We start from the raw sequence: 22112 nt of genomic DNA, 5'->3' as shown, positions 1-22112 counted from the left end.
AGGTCAAAGGGATCGCAACCCACAGGTTGAGAACCACTGCCTTAATGTAACTATTATAGAAAGCAACCACACTTGGGTGTATTTAAATACAACACAAAGCAGGTGTTGGAGTCTTTCTCACTCAACACAGATATCATGTTGGTGTATCAGAACTTTACGTTTTGTGCTGTCCACAAGCATGCCTTTGTTCAAGGGGAGTGGCCACAGTAAGTACAGGCTGTGTTGCTGAAGCAGAAGAGAAGATGTGAGCCAACACGAACCCACTGAGTTTCATACATCCTGCAAATATTCCTCATTTACCCTGGAAGCAAGCTTTATTCTGGTGGCAGAACAAAACAACCCAAACCCATTTCTAGCCTACCATGTGTCAATAAACAAGCCCCGGAGACCTAGGATTTGGGTCCTACACTGGATAATGTGTTGACAAGATCACTTACTTAACAGACATTCAACTTATAGAAAAGGCCGAGAATAAACTAACTGTGTTTTGGACATTTTCCTTAGTCCTTGGACAGAGTGATTATGATGACTAAAGCCCAGGTCTTTATGACTGAATAATATTAAAATATTGCTTCCTCTACTGTCTATACCCTTCTATTTTGTTTTTATAACAAATATGAAGGGAATAATTTTTATATCATCAAACTGAAAACATTTTGACATGAAACTATGAATATCAACTTCCTGTTTATAAGAATACAGGTCAGGGTATCTTTTTTCTTTCCTTTTTTTTTTTTTTTTTTTGGTAAGCTATCATTTTGACAACCCTGCCTAGCACCATTCTTAATTTCACCTAAATAACATTACCATTTATTTCATTATGATTATGATTTAGTGCCCAACTCCAAACACAGGCATGCCCATACCATCTGGCTGGTCTCATTCATTTATTTTAGTAAATAACTATATATGAGTTTCTCCATGTGGGAAATATGTATAAAAATCTGTCCTTTAAAGGTTAGTCCCAAGAATTAAATAAAATGTCCTGAGCTCAGATTCTTAAAGCCAATGTCCCAGGGTCTAAGAAGGGACAAGGTGCCCCATACCTGAAATCCTATGAGGCCACACTCAGGACACTGATTCACAAAGAGTAAGAGCTCAGGTCTAGTTGCAGTTGTTACACTGTAAACTCTACAAAGAGTAAGAGCTCACAGCTAGGCTAGTAGCAGTTACAGAGTAAACTCTAGAAAGAGTAAGAGCTCAAGTCCAGTTAGTTACATTGTAATCTCTAGGCCAACCTGGACTACTTCCCGAAGTCTTTCTGGGGGGGTGGGGGGGAAGAGAAAACCAAACTAAAAAAATCAAGTTCTCCTCCCTCCTCACTTAACAAATAGTCACTTCCTTCCAGGCTAGGTGTGCAATTGTGTGTCCTTAACAGCAGCATTTGGGAAACAAAGACAGGCATATTTCTAGGAGTTCAAGGCCAGCCTGGTTTATATATCAAATTATCCATAGTCAGGACTACATAGTAAGCTGCTATCTAAAAAAAAAAAAGTCACTTCCTATTGTATATGGACCTAATAGCTATTTTCTACTTCTTTATTAGGATTTTAGGTAAGCTAAAACTTTAAAAAAAAAAAACAAAACTTATTTTATGAAAATAGGTTTATCACTGAATAAGTAGAAAACTCTACCAAGGCTGTCAAGATTTTCTCCTTTTTAAGTTTTGAAACTATTTTGAATTAAGAAAAATATTTAAAAATTTTTTAAATATTTATTTATTATATACACAGTGTTCTGCCTCTATATACACCTGTACATCAGAAGAGGATACTAGATTTCATTATAGATGGTTGTGAGCCACCATGTGGTTGCTGGGAATTGAACTCAGGACCCCTGGAAGAACAGACAGTGCTCTTAACCACTGAGCCATCTCTTTTACTACTGTAATTTACATTTGGGAAAACTGGGGTGTGGTGATCAAAATTTTCCTATACAGCCCAGATTACCTTCCCAACTCTTCATCATTCTGTTTCTGAATGCTAGGACGAGAGTTGTGCACCACCACACCCAGTTCAAAGCATGTTTTTTAAACTAGCAAGAAATTCATCACTTATTTGATATAATTATTGCCGTGAATTTACTCTTGGTTCCTTAGTTTGTTTACATGTGGAAAGCCCTATATATTATACAGATTTAAGAATATATACAATGAGCCTGGGGGAGGGGGGGGTTACTCACACTGCCAATTCTAGAACATGGGAGGAAGAAACACATAGATCTCTATGGTTCAAGGCCAGACTGCTCTACGCGGTACGCTGTGAGACAACCAAGGCTACAAGGTGAGACTCTATTGCAAAGAAAGAAAGAAAGAAAGAAAGAAAGAAAGAAAGAAAGAAAGAAAGAAAGAAGAAAAGAAAAGAAAAAGAAAAAGAAGGAAGGAAAGAAAGAAAGACAAAGAAAAAAAGAAGGGAGGGAGGGAGACAATAAACATAAAAGAGAAGCTAAGTCACGGACCTAGAATCGTAAGTGCAGTGACACACCTCTGCCAAACCACTTTCTGTCCTTTCTGTCCTGGGAGACAGAGCATCTGGCAGACTGGGAAATATGACATTCTTTGTTTTCTAAATGCAAAAGCTATTAAGTGCAGGCATTGGTGACCCAAGGCCCATGTTCTGCTCCTGTTTTGCCCATGATCGATCTACATAATGAAAAGAAATGATCTGTGGGACAGACCTCAGCTCCACTGCAGGCCTGGGTGAAGAAGGGCTCTTCAGGGACTCCTCACTCCCCCATGGCTCAGTGTAGGGACACAGAACCTGCCTAAGGATCAGGGCATCACTCATTTGTGTTAAAAAAAAAAAGCACAAGCCGGGCATGGTGGCGCATGCCTTTAATCCCAGCACTCGGGAGGCAGAGACGGGTGGATCACTGTGAGTTCGAGGCCAGCCTGGTCGACAAAGTGAGTCCAGGACAGCCAAGGCTACAGAGAGACCCTGTCTCGAAAAACCAAAAAAAAAAAAAAAAAAAAAAAAAAAAAAAAAAGCACAATAAATGTAAAGGTGATGTGAAGGGAAAGCATCTTAAAAAGTTATATGCTTTCATGTCCAGTTTGATAATATACAGAATACAAAAGAATATACCAATATTTGTTTCTAGATTAATAGTTTAAATAAGCTTACCTAAAGTAAAGAATTAGTAGAATTAGTAGGAAAGATAATTTTAAAAATAAGTTAAAAGGGCCACGAGTTTTGTAATCTCAGACCTTGGGAAGTTGAGCCAGGAAGGGCAGAGTTTGAGGCCCTGCTGTGCTATAGAGTAAGTTCAACTAGTTGTCACTAGATGGTTACAGGCTGGAGAGAAGGGAGGAGCTGCTGTCTGAGGAGTACAGTTTTCAGGGTAAGAAAAGGAAACAACTCCAGAAAGTTGAGGATGTAGTAAGAGAACATTTGTCTGGCATGTGTGGGGCCCTGAATTCAATACCTAGATCCCCAGTACCGGTCCCACATACACCAACGGGTGCATGAGTACATACACATGAGTGTGCCCCCCTCTGTCTCTCTGTCTCTGTCTCTGTCTCTCTTTCTCTCTCTCTCTGTCTCTCTCTCTCTGTCTCTCTCTCTCTGTCTCTCTCTGTCTCTCCCTCTCTCTCTGTCTCTCTCTCTCTCTCTGTCTCTCTCTCTCTCTCTCTGTCTCTCTCTGTCTCTCTCTCTCTCTCTGTCTCTCTCTCTCTCTCTCTGTCTCTCTCTCTCTCTCTGTCTCTCTCTCTCTCTCTCTCTGTCTCTCTCTCTCTCTCTCTGTCTCTCTCTCTCTCTCTGTCTCTCTCTCTCTCTCTCTCTGTCTCTCTCTCTCTCTCTCTCACACACACACACACACACGTAAGCGCTTGCAGCAGCTCTACTTAAAGAGATGCATTAGTGGCAACAACTGTATAATGTGCCTGGATTTTAAATGCCAGTGAACTGTACAGTTAAAATGGTAATTGTGGTAAATTTTATGTATACTTTACAATAAAATCTTTAATCCAATTAGCCTTAAATATGAAACTGTGTGAAACAAGAATGTATTACTTGCTATGGGTCCTTGTTCATCTAAGCCAATAGTAAAAATCCTAGAGCAAGAATATTAAAATGAGCACTAAATTAGATTAAGTGACTCATTAACATAAGAAAACCACTCTATTACTGTAGAAAGCCCTCAACTATGCAGGAGACTATGCTTACTAAAAGAATCCTACACACATGTCTGTATATACAAATATATATAATACAGAAACATATAACCAATGTATACACATACAAGCATTTATGGCCAAGCCAACTATTCATTTGTATCCCCATATTGTTATCAGTAAAATAGTAAGATTGACTATAGGGTCCATTCATAATGCAGAACTGAAAATATATTATTGTAGAATCAAACAGATTTGCACAGTATTTGAAGATATAGAAAACTGCTCTGGAGTTGGGGCGTCTACTTTTCATGCCCTACCTACCCCACCCCCACCCCACACACTGCGCCTCTTGTCCCAGAAAACTGATTTCTGTTTGCTTACCACCAGTCCCAGTACAAGGGTGCGAACTCTTTCTCCAATCTCTGGTGAAATGTCATTGCCAAACTGCTGCAGGGTAGTAAGAAATCGTTTCAGCTTGCTGAGTTGCCTAGCACCACAGGCTGGGGGCAGCTGTTGGTTAGCCAGAGAAGAGGAAGAGGAAGAGGAAGGCCCGTTGCTAAAGCCATTAGGTGGTGAGGGGGCGCCATTCAAGGCCGTAGGTGAATGGCTGGTGCCATTCGTTACTGTCAAGGGCACAAAATCAGAAGGGAAAAAGTAAATACATTTGTAGAGAGAATGCATAAAGGAACTGCTTCTAAGAGTCCTTGCCCTGAAGTGCTCTGGCTGTGTGATTTCAAAAAACACTGGGACATTTTGCAAAATGCTTGGCCATCACTGCGTACTGGAACTCAGGGACTCTGTCAACCCTGCGTGTCCTCCTTACAGAGAGGGGCAGTCTGCTGTACAGAAGCTGATAATAAACGGAGCCTGCTGCTGCACGGAGCCAGCCCTGCCTCCCTTCTGCACATATGCCCACCACCTGAAATGCTTCAAACACAGCGCAAACAGCTTTGGATGTCAGCCTTTTGTCACAGGCTTACATCAATATAACAGGATGCTTTCTCCCTAAACTGCTCCCCTAGAGAAAGTGTACATTTGGTGGGGACTAAATTTATCACTGAACATTTTTAATCATGTTTTGTACACACAACTGACAGCTGTGTTTATAGGAAGAGGACTTTCAAGTTTTAACCTTATACCACCCAATTAGAAGGCTATTTTCTTTCCCTCTTATTTCTTAACCATTTGTTTAGGGGGGAAAATGTAAGTTTTACATAGGAAGATAGAAAGACAAAATAGGTTGGGGATTTACTAAGGAGTTATTTTAAGAAATTTAAAGGAAACAACTCAATTTAACCCAGAGCATGGATTAGCAGTAATTTATTAACTTCCTTTTTGATAAAACTTATTTGAACATCGAGACAATGGTCTATACAAACTAGCTGAGAAGTCGTGGTGTGCTGTGGCACATTCCTGGCATCCCAGGCCTTGGGAGATGTAGGCACAAGGATACAGCGTTCAATGTCATCTTCAACTACTTATAGTGAGTCTGGGCCCAGCGAGGGCTAACAGTGAGACCCTGACTCAAAAGCAAAACAAAACAGAATTAAATATCTTTAATCTCAGTGAGGAACAAAGGGATCTATCCACGCTAGCTCACCAGGCCTTGTCAGAGGAGACATATGCCTGTCACTATGACTTTGGATAACAAACCATTAGATGACAGGTTACAACTTGCCATGTCACAGCCTTCTGCTCCACACACATTTGGAAAGACCTTTTAAATGGCAGAGCCGTCATGCATGAGTGCTTGGGATATGTATCTTTAGAGACTGTGGATCTATTTTTGCCTCTCAGATATTTTTCATTCATACGGTTTCATGGCACATGGTCCATTAATAGTATTATCAATAACAGATAAATATTTCTTAGCTTCACAAAGCTTTGATGACTATTTTAATCAGAGGCATGAGACTGATTAAAACCATCCTACCTAGCGCCCCTACTAGAATGGGAAAGTTGCTCGGTGGTCAGAATTTTGTCCTTCTCTGGGATGCTACAGGAAGAAGTACAGGCCACCGACTCAGAACAGGGGACCTGAGCTGAATGCAAACAAAGCAAGTTTTGACAAAAGCCTGGCAGGTTCATGACAAGAATCATGCTGCTGAATTCAGAAAGGGTTTCCATAGGTGACTGTTGCATCAAGCAATGGCCCCTTAAACTTCTGAATGTGAGGGTGGTTTGTTGTTGTTGTTGTTGTTGTTGTTGTTTTTAATGTTATTTGTAGCTATCTGGCATAGAAGAAAGCATGGTAGAAGAAACTAGAAATAATTATAGTATGTTTCTATGTTCTAAATGAAACTGAATAAGCACAACAAAGAGCTCTACATTAACATGAATGAAAAGTCAGGGGCGTAACTGGAGCAAGGGAGCAAATGCAAAATTATTCATTTGCTCACATCGTAGCAGAGTACAATGTTGAGGTAATAATATAAAGGCAGGCAAATATTCACAATTGTATAAATTAGGTAAAAAACATGACACTTTTGTTTGGGTTCAATAACCATCACCTACTGGCAAAGTTTCAAGGTTTTCTCACTTGATTCTGCATAAGGGCCTTGATACTGGATTTTATTTCTGCTTGATTTTTTTTTTTATGTGCAGGAGAATTCTAATTTAACCATCAAAACTGAAAACTTCAATACAGAACCGAATCCTTACATGTCGTTGGCGTGAATGAGCTGGTTCGCGGAGCTCCTTGCGTGGTCGGGGGAGGTGGCATCGCTGGAGGAGTCAGCCTAGATTGCGTCTTCACATCCACAGGTGAGTCTGGCATTGTGGAGTGCTTCTCAGTACGATCTGGGAATGCCACCAGGAACACGTTATTTCACTCCTTAAACACCTGGGTTTCACAAAGTGGGGACTGTCTTGTTCAGAGGCACACCAAGTAAAATACGCTTATGTATGGACATTTAAAGGGGACTTTTATCATCCAAGCATGCCTTGAGAAGGGGTAGCCCAGATGGCAGGACCTCAATGGTAACCAGGAGAATTATGGTAGCTATTTCCCACTTGGGCAGATGCTTCCCCAGTACTGCTCTATGCACCAGCCCAACTCCACTCAGAGCTGAAGGCAATTTTAGTGAGAAGTAGAAGAAAAGAAATGAGGAAGAGGAAGGTAATGAACCTGCCCCAGCAGCTCAGAAGTCACGGAAACCCAGCATCAGCTAAGCTGTGAAAAGGTGCTGGCCTAAGCAGGTACTTCACAGTACATTTCTGGCAACACCTCCCATGCCTGCCTTGCTTAGATTTACGATCAATTAAGATGGAACAAGTTATGTTCCCTGGATCTTCAGCTTTATGTGTCCTACTTTAAAAGACATAAATGTTCTGTCTATAGTAAAGTTGAACTATTATTCAGGAAGTGTGTGTGAATTCAGACCCTGTCTTGATACAAGCATGAGACCAGCGCTACAACATGAACATGAAAGTCTCAAAGTAAAAACTGACAAAGGCCAAATCCCTCATTTCCCAACTATGACCATTTATAAACCCGAGCTGTTTCCTTCTGAGTGGACTTCCTTTTTCCCCCATGTGTACTGACTGTTTTGAGGCAATGTCGCACTCTGTAGTCTAGGCCTGCATCGGTCCTCTTGCCTCAACCTCCTAGTGATGGATGACAGTGTAAACACGGAGCTTCTAAGTATATTTTTCCCTTGACATTTCCACCTATTTTTGAGGCTAATGTAATTTTCAAGGCAATGGATTTCTTGTTAAAATTAAAATGGTTTCTCGCTTGTTTCTTCAGATTCAATTTTATAAAAATGCATGGCAGACATCCCAAAAGCACTTTTGAGGTACCTTTAAGCTTCAGACCCAAACATTTTCAACTTGTATTTTCAAAAAAAAAAAAAAAAAGGTAAAATAATACTCTATTTACAACAGGGTTTTTTAAACTAGTATGAAAATTATAACAAGTAATCAATTCCCAAATTTGCTTGCAAGTCAAATATTAAGATAGCCAGAAATATGGCTCAGGGTAACATTATAAGAACTTACTGCATTCAGTTCCCAGCACCTACATAGTGAGGGGTTCACAGTAACCTGTAGCTCCAGTTCTAAGAGGTCTAATGTCCTTTTCTGACATCCTGGGGCTCATGTACACACATACACACACACACACACACACACACACACACACACACACACACACACACACAAACGCCCGCACATGCGCGCATATACATCAGACACGCACACATGTGAAATCAAAATAAGTAAATAATTTTTTAGTTAATTGTTAAATGAAAATGTAAGTGCCAAATTCTTATGATTATAATCCCAAACCTATTTCATCTTTCTTTAAAGCAACTTGCAACAGCAGATGTCCTGGCACAGGTTTGGAATCCCAGCACTTGGGAGGTGAAGGCAAAGAGGGTCAGGAGTTCAAGGACAGTCTGAAATGCCTAAGCTTGCATCTCAGACAAACAAAAGCAGTTTCTTAACCAGGTATGGTGGCACACACCAGGAATCCCAGTACTTGAGAGGCAGAGGCAGGAGGTTGCTTTAAATATGAAGCCATCTGAAGACACAAAGAGGTCTAAAATCACAGGGCTGCTTAGTAATACCCTGTGAGGGAGAGGGAGAGAAAGAGAGAGAGAGAGAGAGAGAGAGAGAGAGAGAGAGAGAGAGAGAGAGAGAGAGAGAGAGAGAGAAGAAGAAGAAGAAGAAGAAGAAGAAGAAGAAGAAGAAGAAGAAGAAGAAGAAGAAGAAGAAGAAGAAGAAGAAGAATTTTCATAAGATGTAGAGTGTGATACAATAGGGCATCTTAAAAGTTGAAATAATGTTGATACCATTTTAGAGATGATATAATAAAAGAAAACCAACAGCAACCTAAGAAGTATATTCAGGCTCATAATCGAGTCAGCAGTGTCAGGCTCTGTGCCTTCTGCTTTACGATTGTCTTGTGACAATGGATAACCCTAGGTCAGAAGTGTTCTGAGGGACAGGGTGGCATTGATACAAGCACAACTTGCTCCAGACTTGTCCTGATTGTGAAAAAGAATGCCTTTCTGCTGCTATCCCAGGGCACTTAACAACCAGCATCAGTAATCCCTTGTTCTAGAAAAATAAATAAGTTAGGCAGGCTTCAAACTTCTCCTTCAACAGAACCATTGCACAGTCTACTCGCCTCAACCAACCCCAGCAAGAAGAGAATAAATAGCTTTCCGCTTATACTGCAGCTGAGGGAAGAGGTACAGCAGCGAATACAGTCTCCCTAAATAAAGGCAAATACTTCTGTCATGCCAAGAAAGGAAGGAGGGAGGGAGGCTTGCCAGAGTCTGCTGGGAGATAACAGTGGGAACTGCTGGTCCATCTGGCTTTCATTCTGCTAACAGTCACAGGGAACCGAGAGAGAAGGCAGGCCAGATACACAGACTTGGAACACGTGGGTGCAGAGACGAAGGGAAAAGCAGAAGGGGAAGGGGAAATGGGAGGCAAGAAAAAAAAAATACATAAAGCAATAGAAGGAAAAAGGAGAAACAGGGAAAGAACAGAGCAAGGAGAAAGGCCCCAAAGGGAAAGATGTCCTGAGGAGCTTTGTTGATGCATAATGGAAGCAGGCCCCTTCAGCCTAGGCCACAGTCCCCCACCTCCAAGGACAAGGATACATTAACCAAGACAGCTCACAGCTCTGTCCTTTCACATACTTACACCAAGAATAAAAGAGATGCACGGTAAAGCCCACAATGACCTTCCTCTTCAAACTTAAGATTTAGGTTTCTGTTCAAGACCGTCTTTGTACTTCTATCTCTGTCCAGCTCTAGAAAGACCTTGGGTATACTTATAGCTTTAACCAGGAAACAGTTTCAACACCACTCTTGGGCCACACAAGCAACACAGTGTTTATTCAGAATATCATCATTAACACAGGTAGGAAGGTGTTTGGGTTTTTTTTTGTTGTTGTTTTTTTTTTAACTCTCATCAAAGTTTTAGGAAAAAGAACTCCTGATCAATGTGTGGAAGGACACCACTAGTTCAAACAGGAAAGAGCCGTTCTGACTGCACGTATGTGGACATGTACATATTTAGGGTTTTGACATTAGCCAAATTTCTGTGACTGTTGGCTTCTCTGATCAAATAGTTCCAACCCAGAGGCCCTACAAACTACGACAAAGTGGGACCATGTGCGAGTCATTCTGCGCCGCTCGCTCGGCACAATCCACCCAGGAGAGTGATGAAGAAAGAGAATAGCGCTCAGGCCTAAGTCGTGCACGCAGACGCATGCCGGAGCACGCAGATTTAAGACCGATGTGGACAATGTGTTTCAAGTATGCTGAGCTCTGCTGCATTTGTTTGGGATTATTGGGGTTTTTTTTTTCAACGTTTTTGAAATATATATTCTTGAAACCCTTACAGCAAACAGCAGAAGAGCGATGACCTAACCAGAGAAGCATTTCACCCCGTTTCAAATTAGAAGATGTAGTTAAACCAACATGAAGGTATCCCGCATCACAAGTAACATTGTTAAGTTAATGACGATTATTACACTTTGCTGGTATATCCTGTCTGTTTTTCAGTTTCGGGGAGGACAATTTGTGACACTTATTGAAAGAGTGATACAAAAATGATACAAAGAGGGGAGGAAAGAAGGGGAAGGGAGGTGGAACATGAAAAAGATTGAAGAAGAAAACTCGTCAGATCTGGAAGGTAGGTAAAAGAAACGTGAGTTGACTTTTCTTCTCACATAATGATTCACCCAGCTTCTAGACAAGACAGTCTTCCCTGCGCAGCAACGTTCTTCCACTTGGCAAAGACCCAGCACATGTGCACCAAAGATGGTGGAGTATGGAAAAAATTACAGCACGCAAGAATGTATTACCAATACCATTTCAATATGGAGCTCATTGCCAGGGACCTCTACAGGCGATGTGTTTTCGATTTCCCTTTTCTTTAATATAAAAAGATATAACATAATCCGGCTTGGCACTTGTCTCACTTAACGTTAGTCCAAATGGTTCCAGGTGTGTTTTCAAGGTATGATAGAGAGAGACACTGGGCAATGGTCCTGCTTACATGCCATGCTGGAGAGATCAGTGGAAACCAATGCTTTCAACCATCAGTCGTAAGCTCTTCATTAAGTTAGCTATCCTGAACCTTCATTTTGCACAGTAAAAGTGGGAAGACTATTCTGTATTCCTCTTAGATTGGATGAGACTATGTGTTTAAAACCCCAGGATGTTCCCTGCTCATAGCGGACACCAGTGTCTCCTGTACTTTCCTATGTGGATTCATCACTTGCAAGTCCATCGAATCTGTGATCTGTCAATATAGGGGATGGGTATTGCTACTTCTGGGTTTTGTGGAACATTTTTTGTTGGTTTTAAGTCTTTCCTTGTTGCTTCCCTCATGTAGAATGGCCTGCCCTCATCTTCATATTCCTCACTGTCCATTAGAGCTCATACATACACTCTTAAGTTTCCCTCATGAAACAACCACAACATATAAGTTTTGGGTTGTTTTTTTTTTTTTTACCATTCACTAGTCTGTGTGCATGAGAAAATGTGTATGTACTACACACACCAGCCAGTGGAAACAACAGGCAACTCACTGACTACTTGATAATTCTCCCTTGGGAGTACACTTAACAAACATGTATAGGCTGGGTGTGGTAGTACACACCTTTAACCCCAGCACTCAGGGAGGTAGAGGCAGGTAGGTTTCTGTGAACTCAAGACGGCCTGGTCTTCATACTGAATTCCAGGCAGCAAGAGCCACAGCAAGACCCAGTCTCAAAAAACAAACAGAATAAAATAAACACGCATTTTATAGGAAGAATGATGACATTCCCTTTCTAAGTCTGTTCTCTGTATTGGAGCCAGTTCAAAGATGATGTACTTTAGTGTGATACTTACCATTAATAGCACATAGGGACAGAGTAGAATTCCGGTACAGATGCTCCAGGATTTCTACTGGGATTATGTTCTAATAACCGGTTGTAAATTGAAAATATCCTACATCAGAAATGCATTTATGGGGCCCATAAAATGACTCAGTGGGTCAAAGTGCTTGCTCTCAAGCGTCGTGGCCTGATGCGGTCTCTGAGCCATACAATAGAATGGGAGAACAGACCACTGTGAGCTGTTTTCCGTCCTCCACGAGGGCCACTGGCATTTGCACACATACCTACACACACAAATAAATAAAATGTAGTTTCAAAAATGCAGTTTTTGTTTGTTTTCTGAAGATAGGGTCTCTTGTAGTCCTGGCTGGCCTCAAACACACTAAGGGACTGGAGATGCCCTTTACTCTTGATTCCCCCCATCTCTGCCTGGAAGAACAATGCTGGGATTAAAAGTGTTAAACTACCATGCCTGGAGGGGAATTTTTGTTCAGAACACTGCTCTGGCAAGAGATTACCTCCAAAGACCTTCTAGGTCTGTGTGATCCAGCTGGAATACAGACACACCTTTAATCTCAAGAGACAGACAGAAACAAGCAGTTCAAGACCAATCCTGGTATAGGAGCAAGTGTCAGGTCAAGAAACGTTTAGTCTCAGGTGAGATGCTACACACCTTTAATCCCAGCACTTAGGAGACAGAGGCATACAGATCTCTGAGTTCTGGTCAGTCTGTTCAGAAGTTCGGTTAAGTCAGTGAACTGAGAGGCAGTGCAGTAGAGTTGAAATTGTGGCAGTTCAGTTTGTGGAATTCAAAGGCAGTTTTTACTGGGAGCGCTTTACAGAGAGAGGTTGAAGAGAGAATAGGCTAGACACAGGTCTCCGAAGACAGATGAGCCAGAGAATGAGAAGGCACCAGAAGATTAGAACAGAGTGCTAGAGTTAGTTTGAAGCCAAACACTTCAGTTAGAAACTGAGAGACACCAGATTGAATCAGTCAACTTGGAGAGAAGTTTGAGCCAGAATAGCTGAGTTGAACCAGCCAGCCAGAGGTCAGAAAGGGCTAGAAAGGGTGAGCTTATTCAGCAGTTACGTCTCAGAGGCTGAAAACATTCTAGGCCTAGATTGTACAGAAGCTAGAAGCTTCCAGGACTAGGCCTAGGTTAGCAGACGGAGGCAGTAAGCTTCCCAGACAACAATCATCTCAGGTGAATAAAGGCTACTGTTACACATGCCTGCTCAGAGATACATTTAAAGCCAAGCATAGAGATGAACGCCTGTAATCTCAGAGCCCTGGAGACAGAGACAGGAAGAGCACTGTAAATTCATGTTAGCCCCAGCCACATACTGAGATTCTGTCTTTAAAGCAAACCCAATGATAAGGAAGCAGAGACAGGGGATGGAAGGAGAGCATTAGTACCCCTAGCCTGACTACTAAATATCACAGTGCACTGTGTGATGTCCCTGTTCACTGCTGAGATCACTTGACTAACAGCTACAGGGAGCTATCGTTGTTTAGTATCCCACACTTCACCATCCCAGGAAAAAGGGCAAATCTTAGATGTTAAAGGACCTATCCCAAGTTGGCAAACATCCATAACATAGAAAGAGTATGAAGATCTGAAACTAAATTCAACTTTGTCATCGGCTTCTGATATTTCCGTGCAAGGATTAGTACATTTCTCTTCTTAGCATACATTCATGATGGCTACATGTCACCTAAAACTCATCTGGAGTTTTGTTTTGTTTTGTTTCAGTTTGCTTTTTGAGACAAGGTTTCATGAATGTATCTCAGGCTGGCTTCAGACTCAAGGTAATCCTCCTTCCTCAGCTTCCAGAACACCGAGGCTGCATGCATATGTCACCATGTAGCCCAAATTTCATGCGGTGCCCAGTGATACAACAGGAAGAGGTGTGGGGCTTAGGGCATGCTTAGGATATGAAGGCTCTGCTGTAACATCTCCTTCAAAACAGCCAATGAAATTTTCTCTGACAGCTAATGGATGTGTGTATGTGTGTGTGTGTATGTGTGTGTGTGTGTGCGTGTGTGTGTGTGTGTGTGTGTGTGTGAGAGAGAGAGAGAGAGAGAGAGAGAGAGAGAGAGAGAGAGAGAGAGAGAGAGAGAGAGAGAGAGAGAATCTGTGGGGTACGGTAAAAGTGCAGGTAGTGAGTATGTGTGTATGAAAGTGTGTTTGTGTTTGGGTGTATGTGTGTGGGGTAAATCAGATTGCTAATTTATAAATTACCCAGGGTACAGTATCTTGTTATCAAAACATGAAAAAACTAAAAAAAAAAAAAACAGGTGTCATGAATATTTCTGAAACATGTATAGACCTTCTCTTTTCTCTGACCTTATGACCTCATAAAACTGAACAAGATATTTGCCTACAGTGCCAGCATTCAGACGACTGTCAAAGGACTAGGGGAGGGGAGTAGGGCAGAAAAAGGAGGGAGGGTGGGAACAGAAAGAGATGAGCAAGGGACTAACAATAGGGATGTAGTGTGAATAAATTATAAAAACAAAAATATATTTTAAAAAAAAAGAAGATTGATGGAGGAGGAGGATAAATTCAAGGCTACCAGGGTTTAGGAAAAGGACAGTAGTAGTTTCTCTTCCAGGGTCCGCGACATCTCCAGCAACAGATGGTTGGCTAGCTTTACAGTACCAGGCACAAATTTCCTTCTACAGAGTGATCCATAAGTCTAATTAGACAGCTGTTGGTGGCCCCAAAACAAGAATACTACTATTGCCCAAATGAAGATATCTTGCTGGGCTGGTCATTGTAGTGGCTCTAGACCTTATAGCTGAGTAGGAGAGCTCATTGCTTTGACACTATGAGCCTTACCCCTCAGGCAGGAAACATGCAGATCAGTTTTAGTTTGATTGTCTCTAATCCTCTGAAGTATGTGGTGTCTTACCTTCACACTGCGGTAGGCAACTGGAGGCAGTGTTGGGAGTCTCTTATTCTTTTGGGAGTCTCTCAATTCCATGAACCAACAAGTTGTAGGGAAGTTTCCTATGCCTACCCTGTGGTTTTTGTTAATCTCTTGTTTGTAGGGGGAGCATTACCATCTCATATGGTATGAACACACACACACACACACACACACACACACACACACACACACACACACACACACACTTGAACAGCCTAGCTTTGATTTCTTCATCCATCCATTCAACAGCCTGAATCGATGCTACTATTTCAGTCACTCTTAAAAATCCCAAGAAAGTTAGAATTTAAGTCAAACAAAAGTCTGTGCTCATGATGTTGGCATTCAGAAACAGGATGGCTGTGTCTAACATAGCTGGAGAGCTGCTACACATAAGGAGCCAGAGACAATGCTCAATTGGTAGCATGCCTGTATAACAGTCAGGTCTGGTTCATGCCTCAGAACTGAATATAACCTGCTGTGGTGACACACACCTGTGATCACAGTAATCAGGGATGGAAGGCAAAGGTGTCCTGAGTCCAAGGTCGTCTTTGGCTGCATAGTGAGTGTTATACTAGACCGTGTCTCAAAGGAAAACAGAGGAATTCTTGTCCCAAATGGAGGTGACCCAATCCTCTTTTATTTTCTTGGAATTAGTTTTCATAAGTAACAGCAGTAAGAATGAATTTCCTTGGTCTCTGGCTGGCTCTCTTCTTCACCAGATTCCATGCCCATTAAAGGCACAGATGCACCACGGCTGTTATCTGATTCTGGACCAGCTGCTGACAACTCCATTCCAGGGCTGTGCTGTTGGCTGTGTTCTCTCATTCATCCTTACCCTGGTGTTTACTAATGATGTGCATTCAAGATGTCTGTTCTCACGCTTGCTGCTCGGAGTTTATGACGTAGTGGGTTTCATCTTAGGCTTCAGGTTTCAAACAGATACTTTCTCCTACAGTTGATATCAGATAAAAGAGTGTGCACGAGATTAGTGATTAGGCTGACCTGAATAGCCATGGGGGATGATTAAGTCCAGGCTAAAGGCCTTCTTAATCCCACTTCCCACTATGACTGTTTAGTCACAACAGAGCCATTATCATAAGGGGTCTTGTCCTTTGTGATGATGAAGGAGCAAGCTTTCGAGATGGTAGTCATGAGCCTCATGCAGTCACTGTTGAACATGCGATGTAACTGTGACTGGTGTGGTCAGAGGGACATTTTAAGTTTTATTTAATTATAGTTAAAATTTAGATTGTCACGTGTGACTGGCACTTGCAGTGGAATAATGCAGTTTCTAATGTGTCACTAGTGCTAGCTGTAACACTAGTGAGTGTGGCCTCTGTGTTTTCAAGTCATAAATGAAGTAGCATTTGGGCTGTGGTAGCGTGAACTTTGAAGACTGAAGTTAGCTTAGATTAAAACCTTAGGCCAATCTTTCAAACCTCTATCTTCAGTCTCTGTCTCTCTTTCCTCATTTCTTTCTAATGGAAAGATCTGTAGTTCCTTTTCTTGCAGACTTAAAAGTGAGATAATACAAGCAAAGCCATCCACATTTTATGGCTCTATCCTTCATTTATTTATTTATTTATTTCCGGTATGGCTCTATCCTTACAGAATTTTGCTTGTGTACTGTTGATTTTCTTGCTGCTATGATAAAAATACATGACAAATACAATTTACGCAAGTTACTTTGGTTTACATTTTGAGGGTACAGTTGATTTTATCAGGGCCACATGGAGCTTGAGGCAGCTGGTCACACTGCCCTACAGTCAGAAGATAGTGAGATGGATATTGATGCTCAGTTCATTTTCTCCTCCTTCTCCAGCCTGGGATGTCAGCCCATGGAGTAGTGCTGTCCACACTGAGGGTGATTATTTTTCCATGCCAGTCCAATCTCGAAAATCCCACAGATTTGTTGCCTATGTGATTCTAGATTCTAAACTGACAGTTTCACCATCACAGCTTGTTGTTAGTTGTAAAAGCAAACTATCTTCACTGTAGAACAGGGAAATGGCGTATTTTTGAGCTTATAAGTGCTTCCCTCTCTTTGTTTATCACATCTGTAGGTGACAATACCTAGTTAGGAAGAGAGGTTTGGAACCTGAACTCTAAAATGAGATTTCATGGATATACCTTCCCTCTACTGCCTAGAAGAAACGGCCTAGCAACAGGCACCTGTGTTCCTGAATTTTAAATTTTCTCAACGCTCTCTTCAATGATTTCCTCTGAGTCTTAGGATTAGTGGACACGAATACAGAGAAAGAGGGAAGAAGAATGAGGGCAAAATAACACTGGGGGGTTTTGAAAAAATGCACAGGGAAATATTATTTTATAAGCTTATACACACACATATACAGAATAATTATATATGTGTGTGTGTGAGTGTATGTGTGTGTGTGTATGTGTGTATTTTATATGATTACCCAGATCAAAACAAGGGATGAATAAAACAGAGGAGAGTTGCCAAGAAAGGACAGACTCATCAAAGAAGATGTGCTGTTGGGAACAGTCTCCTCCAGTTCTCTTAGTATGAGACAGAGATGGCCTCCAGATCAAGAGAAAAGGAGGCATAAGAAGGAGCTGGCTAGAATATTATCTTATGTAGGTAAAGTGCTGATTTTATGAAAAGAAGAGCCACTGGTCTTGGCAATTCTGGTAGATTCTGGCAGTACACATCTCATGGAAACACCTCCTTTCATCAACAGCTATCCCCTTCCTTCCAGCCACCACTCTTGGGTTGTCTTGAAGTATTCCTGGAAGCTACCAAGGCGGGTCTCTAGAGGACGGAGGCTTGTGTTGATTTGGTTTTGTGTGCATCTACTTGACACTTCATCATCCTATGTGAGATATTAGACAAAAAAGGGGTCTCCTCCTTCAGAATGAGAAGCACAGACTGCTAGTCTAGGCAATCAGCAAAGGGTCACTGAGTGGCTATGATAAGATGCTTCTCATGGTCTGCAGTCCCAGCACTCGCGGAGGCAGAGGCTGGTGGATCTCTGCGAGATTGCTGCCAGCCCGATCAACACAGTGATTCCAGGACAGCCAGGGCTACACAGAGAAACCTTGTCTCCAAAACAAACAAAACAAAACAAAAAGATACTTAGCCAGGCAGGATGACACACGTCTGTAATATCAGCACTTAGGAAACAAAAGGAGAGTGCATTGTGCATTGTGAATTCATGGCCAGCCAGACCACAAAACAAGATTCTGTCTCAAACACAAAACAAAACTAAACTGAAAGTATTTAGTGAGAAACCCCAAATGCTTCAATTAACAGAAACCACTTGGGCAAAGAGACATTAGATCATCCCAGAGTGCGGAAAGCACCACTATGCAGGGATGCGGTCTTCATATTCTTTAGGCACAGATAGTGTTTGCTCCAGTAGCTTGTTTGTTAAGCAAATGTACAACAAAAGACTGAGAGCATCTTCAGCTCAGATCCCCAATCCAGTCAGTTCCACTTACCAGGGAGTAGTTAGCAAATCAAAGCCATAGAATGGAAGGTGCACAGGGTGTATGAGAATTTCTTGGATTGAATATAATGTACTCCATGGGGAAAATAATATTGATAAGCTTCACCTTACAAGTAACAGGGACACAATGGAGTTTTTCAGTAGCCAAATGGCAAGCTAGTCTCCATATCACAGGGAGACATGGAGAAGAGAAGAGAATAAGAAACGTCAGGGAGGACCAGTGTGATAGCTCGTGCCTGTGTTCCCAGCACTCAGGAGGCTGAGACAGGAGGCTTACAAGTTAGAGGGTAGCCTGTATAGTATTAAATTTCAGATCAGCCTTAGCTACACACCAAGGCCTTGGAAAGAAAGAAAGAAAGAAAGAAAGAAAGAAAGAAAGAAAGAAAGAAAGAAAGAAAAAGAAAGAAGAGGCTGGAGAGATGGCTCAGTGGTTAAGATCACTGGTTCTTCTTCCAGAGGCCTGAGTTCAATTCTCAGCACCTAGGTGGTGGCTCACAGACATCTGTAATCCTGTTCTAAAGATTCTGACACCATCTTCTTGCCTCTGCACGTAGCAGGAATGCAAGGGGTACGCAGACAAGCATGCAGGCTAAACACCCAGATATGGAAAAGATGGCTCAGTAAATAAAGTATGAAGACCAGACTTCAGATCTAGCAGCTCCACCTATAGCTCGAACAAAGAAGAGAGAGTCAGGGCATGCCTACAGTGAGCTAGCTAGCTATACTAGCTGAATTGACAAATGCTAAATTCAAATGAGAGACCCTGAGTCAATATCCTAAGTGGAAGCTGACTGAGAAAGAAACAGCCTCGGCTTCTGGACTGTGCATGCACACACCAGTATACACATGAGCACCTACACATACATGCAAATAAATGAATAGAACTATACACAAAGAAATGTATGAAAATGAAGTAAGAGAGGGAGGGGCAGTTAGGACCACAGTATAAACACAGTCCAGGAAAAAGGGATACAAATGCCCAGTGTAGACATAGATACAAGAAGAGAGAGAGACCTGAGATGTTGAACTTTTAGTAACGAAACACTGAGACACACGTGGTGATGCCAAGAAGCAAAACCAGGACCACAAGGAAGAGCCACGTAGGGAAAAGACAGGGTAAGTTCAATTAACCAGTGGCACTCTGCCGTCCGTACAGCAACCTCGCCACACCTGCCACCACACGGTTCTCAACTCCACTCGCCCACACTCTTGAAAGCTGTGCCATCTTCCACATGACTTTCCAGAAGCCACTGTTTTTGGAACAACATCATCAAGCTGCAGTGTTCAAACCATGCAGCACATGGTATTGTCTTAAGAATCTTGTCACATGTAAATACTTCTTTTTTTTTTCCTGACAATATTAAGGACCAAACCTAGGACCTAGCACATGATAGGCTAGCTCTCTACTACTGAGGTATACACAGGATCCTTCATCATCATCATCATCATCATCATCATCATCATCATCATCACTACCACCACCACCACCACCATCACCACCACCACTACTACCACTACCACCATCACCACCACCACCATCACTATTTTAGGACAGGGTCAGGGTAAATTGATAAGGCTAGACTTGAACTTGTAGGAACTGAAGCTGTCAAGGAAAAAAATGGGCATACCTGTGTCAGTGATTTCATAAGGGCAACTGACCTGAAAGTTGCCATGTTACGAATCTAGAGCCAAGTTATGTTGAGCTACCTTAGTTGCCACCTGTTCCTGACCTAATATCTTTGTGACATATTACCTGAAACCCGAACAGTAACAGACTGCTGACTTCCAACAAGCTGAGGTAAAAATGCAATCCTCTGGCATCTGAAACTCACAGCCGAGACTCCTCTTTGCTTCCTGTCATTTCCACCAATATATCTGAAACATGATGTAAGACTTTGCTTTTTTCTGCAACTATAAAATCTTCCTGAAACTCTTCATGGGACAAGCTGGCTCATGTTCCCAGGCCATGGTAACTCTTATTTGGAGCCAAAATATACTATGCTGTCCCTTTGAAGTGAGGGCTGTTTTGTGTGGACACTTGTGTTCTCTTGCCTCAGCATCTTTTGTAGCTGGGATGACAGACTTGCCAAGCAGGCCCACCCACTCATTTGAATTGTTGTTGCTCTTTAGCACTGACTTAAAAATAGTGCAGCCATTGGCTAGATCTGGGTAGGGGTTTGAAATGTACTGCACATATCGTCCTTGGTTCCTGCCGTAATTTGAGCAGGACCCCGAACTCTGGTGCCCCATATTTGACCACATCCCCTGGATGGGGAGACCTGGTGGCACTCAGAGGAAGGATAGCAGGCTACCAAGAAGAGACTTGATACCTTATGAGCATATACAGGGGGAGGAAGTTCCCCTCAGTCACAGTCATAGGGGAGGGGAGTAAGTGGAAATGGGAGGGAGGGAGGAATGGGAGGATACAAGGGATGGGATAACCATTGAGATGTAATATGAATAAATTAGTAAAATATATTAAAAAATAAAAAATAAATAAAATTTAGTTTAAAATACTTTAAAAAAAAAATAGTGCAGCCAAGCATAGGTGCACAGCTATAGTCCGGGCTAATGATGAGATGAAGACCGGAAGATGCCTGGAGCCCAAGAACTCAGAGCCAAACTGGGCAGCAGAGAGAGACTGTTTCAAAATGGAAGCAGAACTCTAAGGCCTGCGGTGTCACTCAGTTGTAAAGCATTTGCCTAGGTGCTTAACTCAACAAGGTTGGATTCTTACAGTAAAAACTTAAAAATAAATAAATATGTTCAAGCTAGGGCTGGCAGGATGCCCGAGCAGGTAAAGGCATTTGTTGCACAAGGCTGACTGATCATCTGAGTTTGATCATAGAACTCATAGAAAAGTAGAAGGAGAGAAACAATTCGAGTGTCCTCTGACCTCACATTATCAAGTATCTATCTATCTATCATCTATCTGATACTTTTTAAATGTAATAATAATTTTTAATGATCTAGAAAGAGTGGTACACCTGTAATTCCTGCACTCAAGAGGCTGAGGGTGGAAAATCATGGATTCCGAACGAGGCTTTGTTATGTAGTGAGTTCAAGGCCACCCTGGATTATACAGTGAGATGCTGACTCAAACACAAAAGTAAGTTCAGTGTGGAAGCACATACATGAAGACTCAACAACCATGCCATGAGGCGTAGACAGGAGGGCTGCAGCCTGGTAGATACAGTGAGTTTCAGGTTAGCAAAGACCAAGTATTGAAGTAGTAAGACTCTATCTTAAAACCAAACAAAAATTCACTCAATCCACCTTCAGTCTTTAGCTATTGTTTGAGACAGAAAATGCAAGCAAGGTAAATGAAGATGAAAAGAAAATCACAATCTTCAAGAATGTCACATTTTTCTTAGTGTGGTGGCCCACATCTGTCATCCCAGATAAGGTGGGATTGAGACTTCCATGGTAAATCTCAATCTCTCTCTCTCTCTCTCTCTCTCTCTCTCTCTCTCTCTCTCTCTCTCTCTCTCCCTCCCTCCCTCCCACCCTCTCCCTTTCTTTCTCTCCCTCCTTCTCCCTTTCCCTCCCACCCTCTCTCCTTCTCCCTCTCCACCCCCTCCCCCCTCTCTCTCTCTCTCTCTCACACACACACACACACACACACAAACACACACACACACACATACGCACACAAACACTCACACACAAACACTCAAGCACACTTTACATCCTAATTATGAGATCTGATTACTTCTCTGTTTAAAATGTTAATAATAGTTTCCTTTCACTC

At 42.0% G+C, this 22112-nt stretch overlaps 1 protein-coding gene across 1 annotated transcript in view; it reads right to left on the bottom strand.

Annotated features, from left to right (window-relative positions):
• Nucleotides 1-22112, bottom strand: part of RUNX1T1 (RUNX1 partner transcriptional co-repressor 1) — a 143126-nt gene that overhangs the window by 53132 nt on the left and 67882 nt on the right. The window contains 2 exon segments of the mRNA XM_084787266.1: nucleotides 4496-4737; nucleotides 6776-6913. Coding sequence (XP_084643392.1) covers nucleotides 4496-4737; nucleotides 6776-6913 — 380 coding nt within the window.

This window comes from Acomys minous (assembly GCF_964271855.1).
Source record: "Acomys minous genome assembly, chromosome: 1".
Taxonomy (NCBI): domain Eukaryota; kingdom Metazoa; phylum Chordata; class Mammalia; order Rodentia; family Muridae; genus Acomys; species Acomys minous.
Note: the sequence above shows the minus strand (reverse complement) of the source record. Positions and strands in the feature narration are given on the sequence as shown.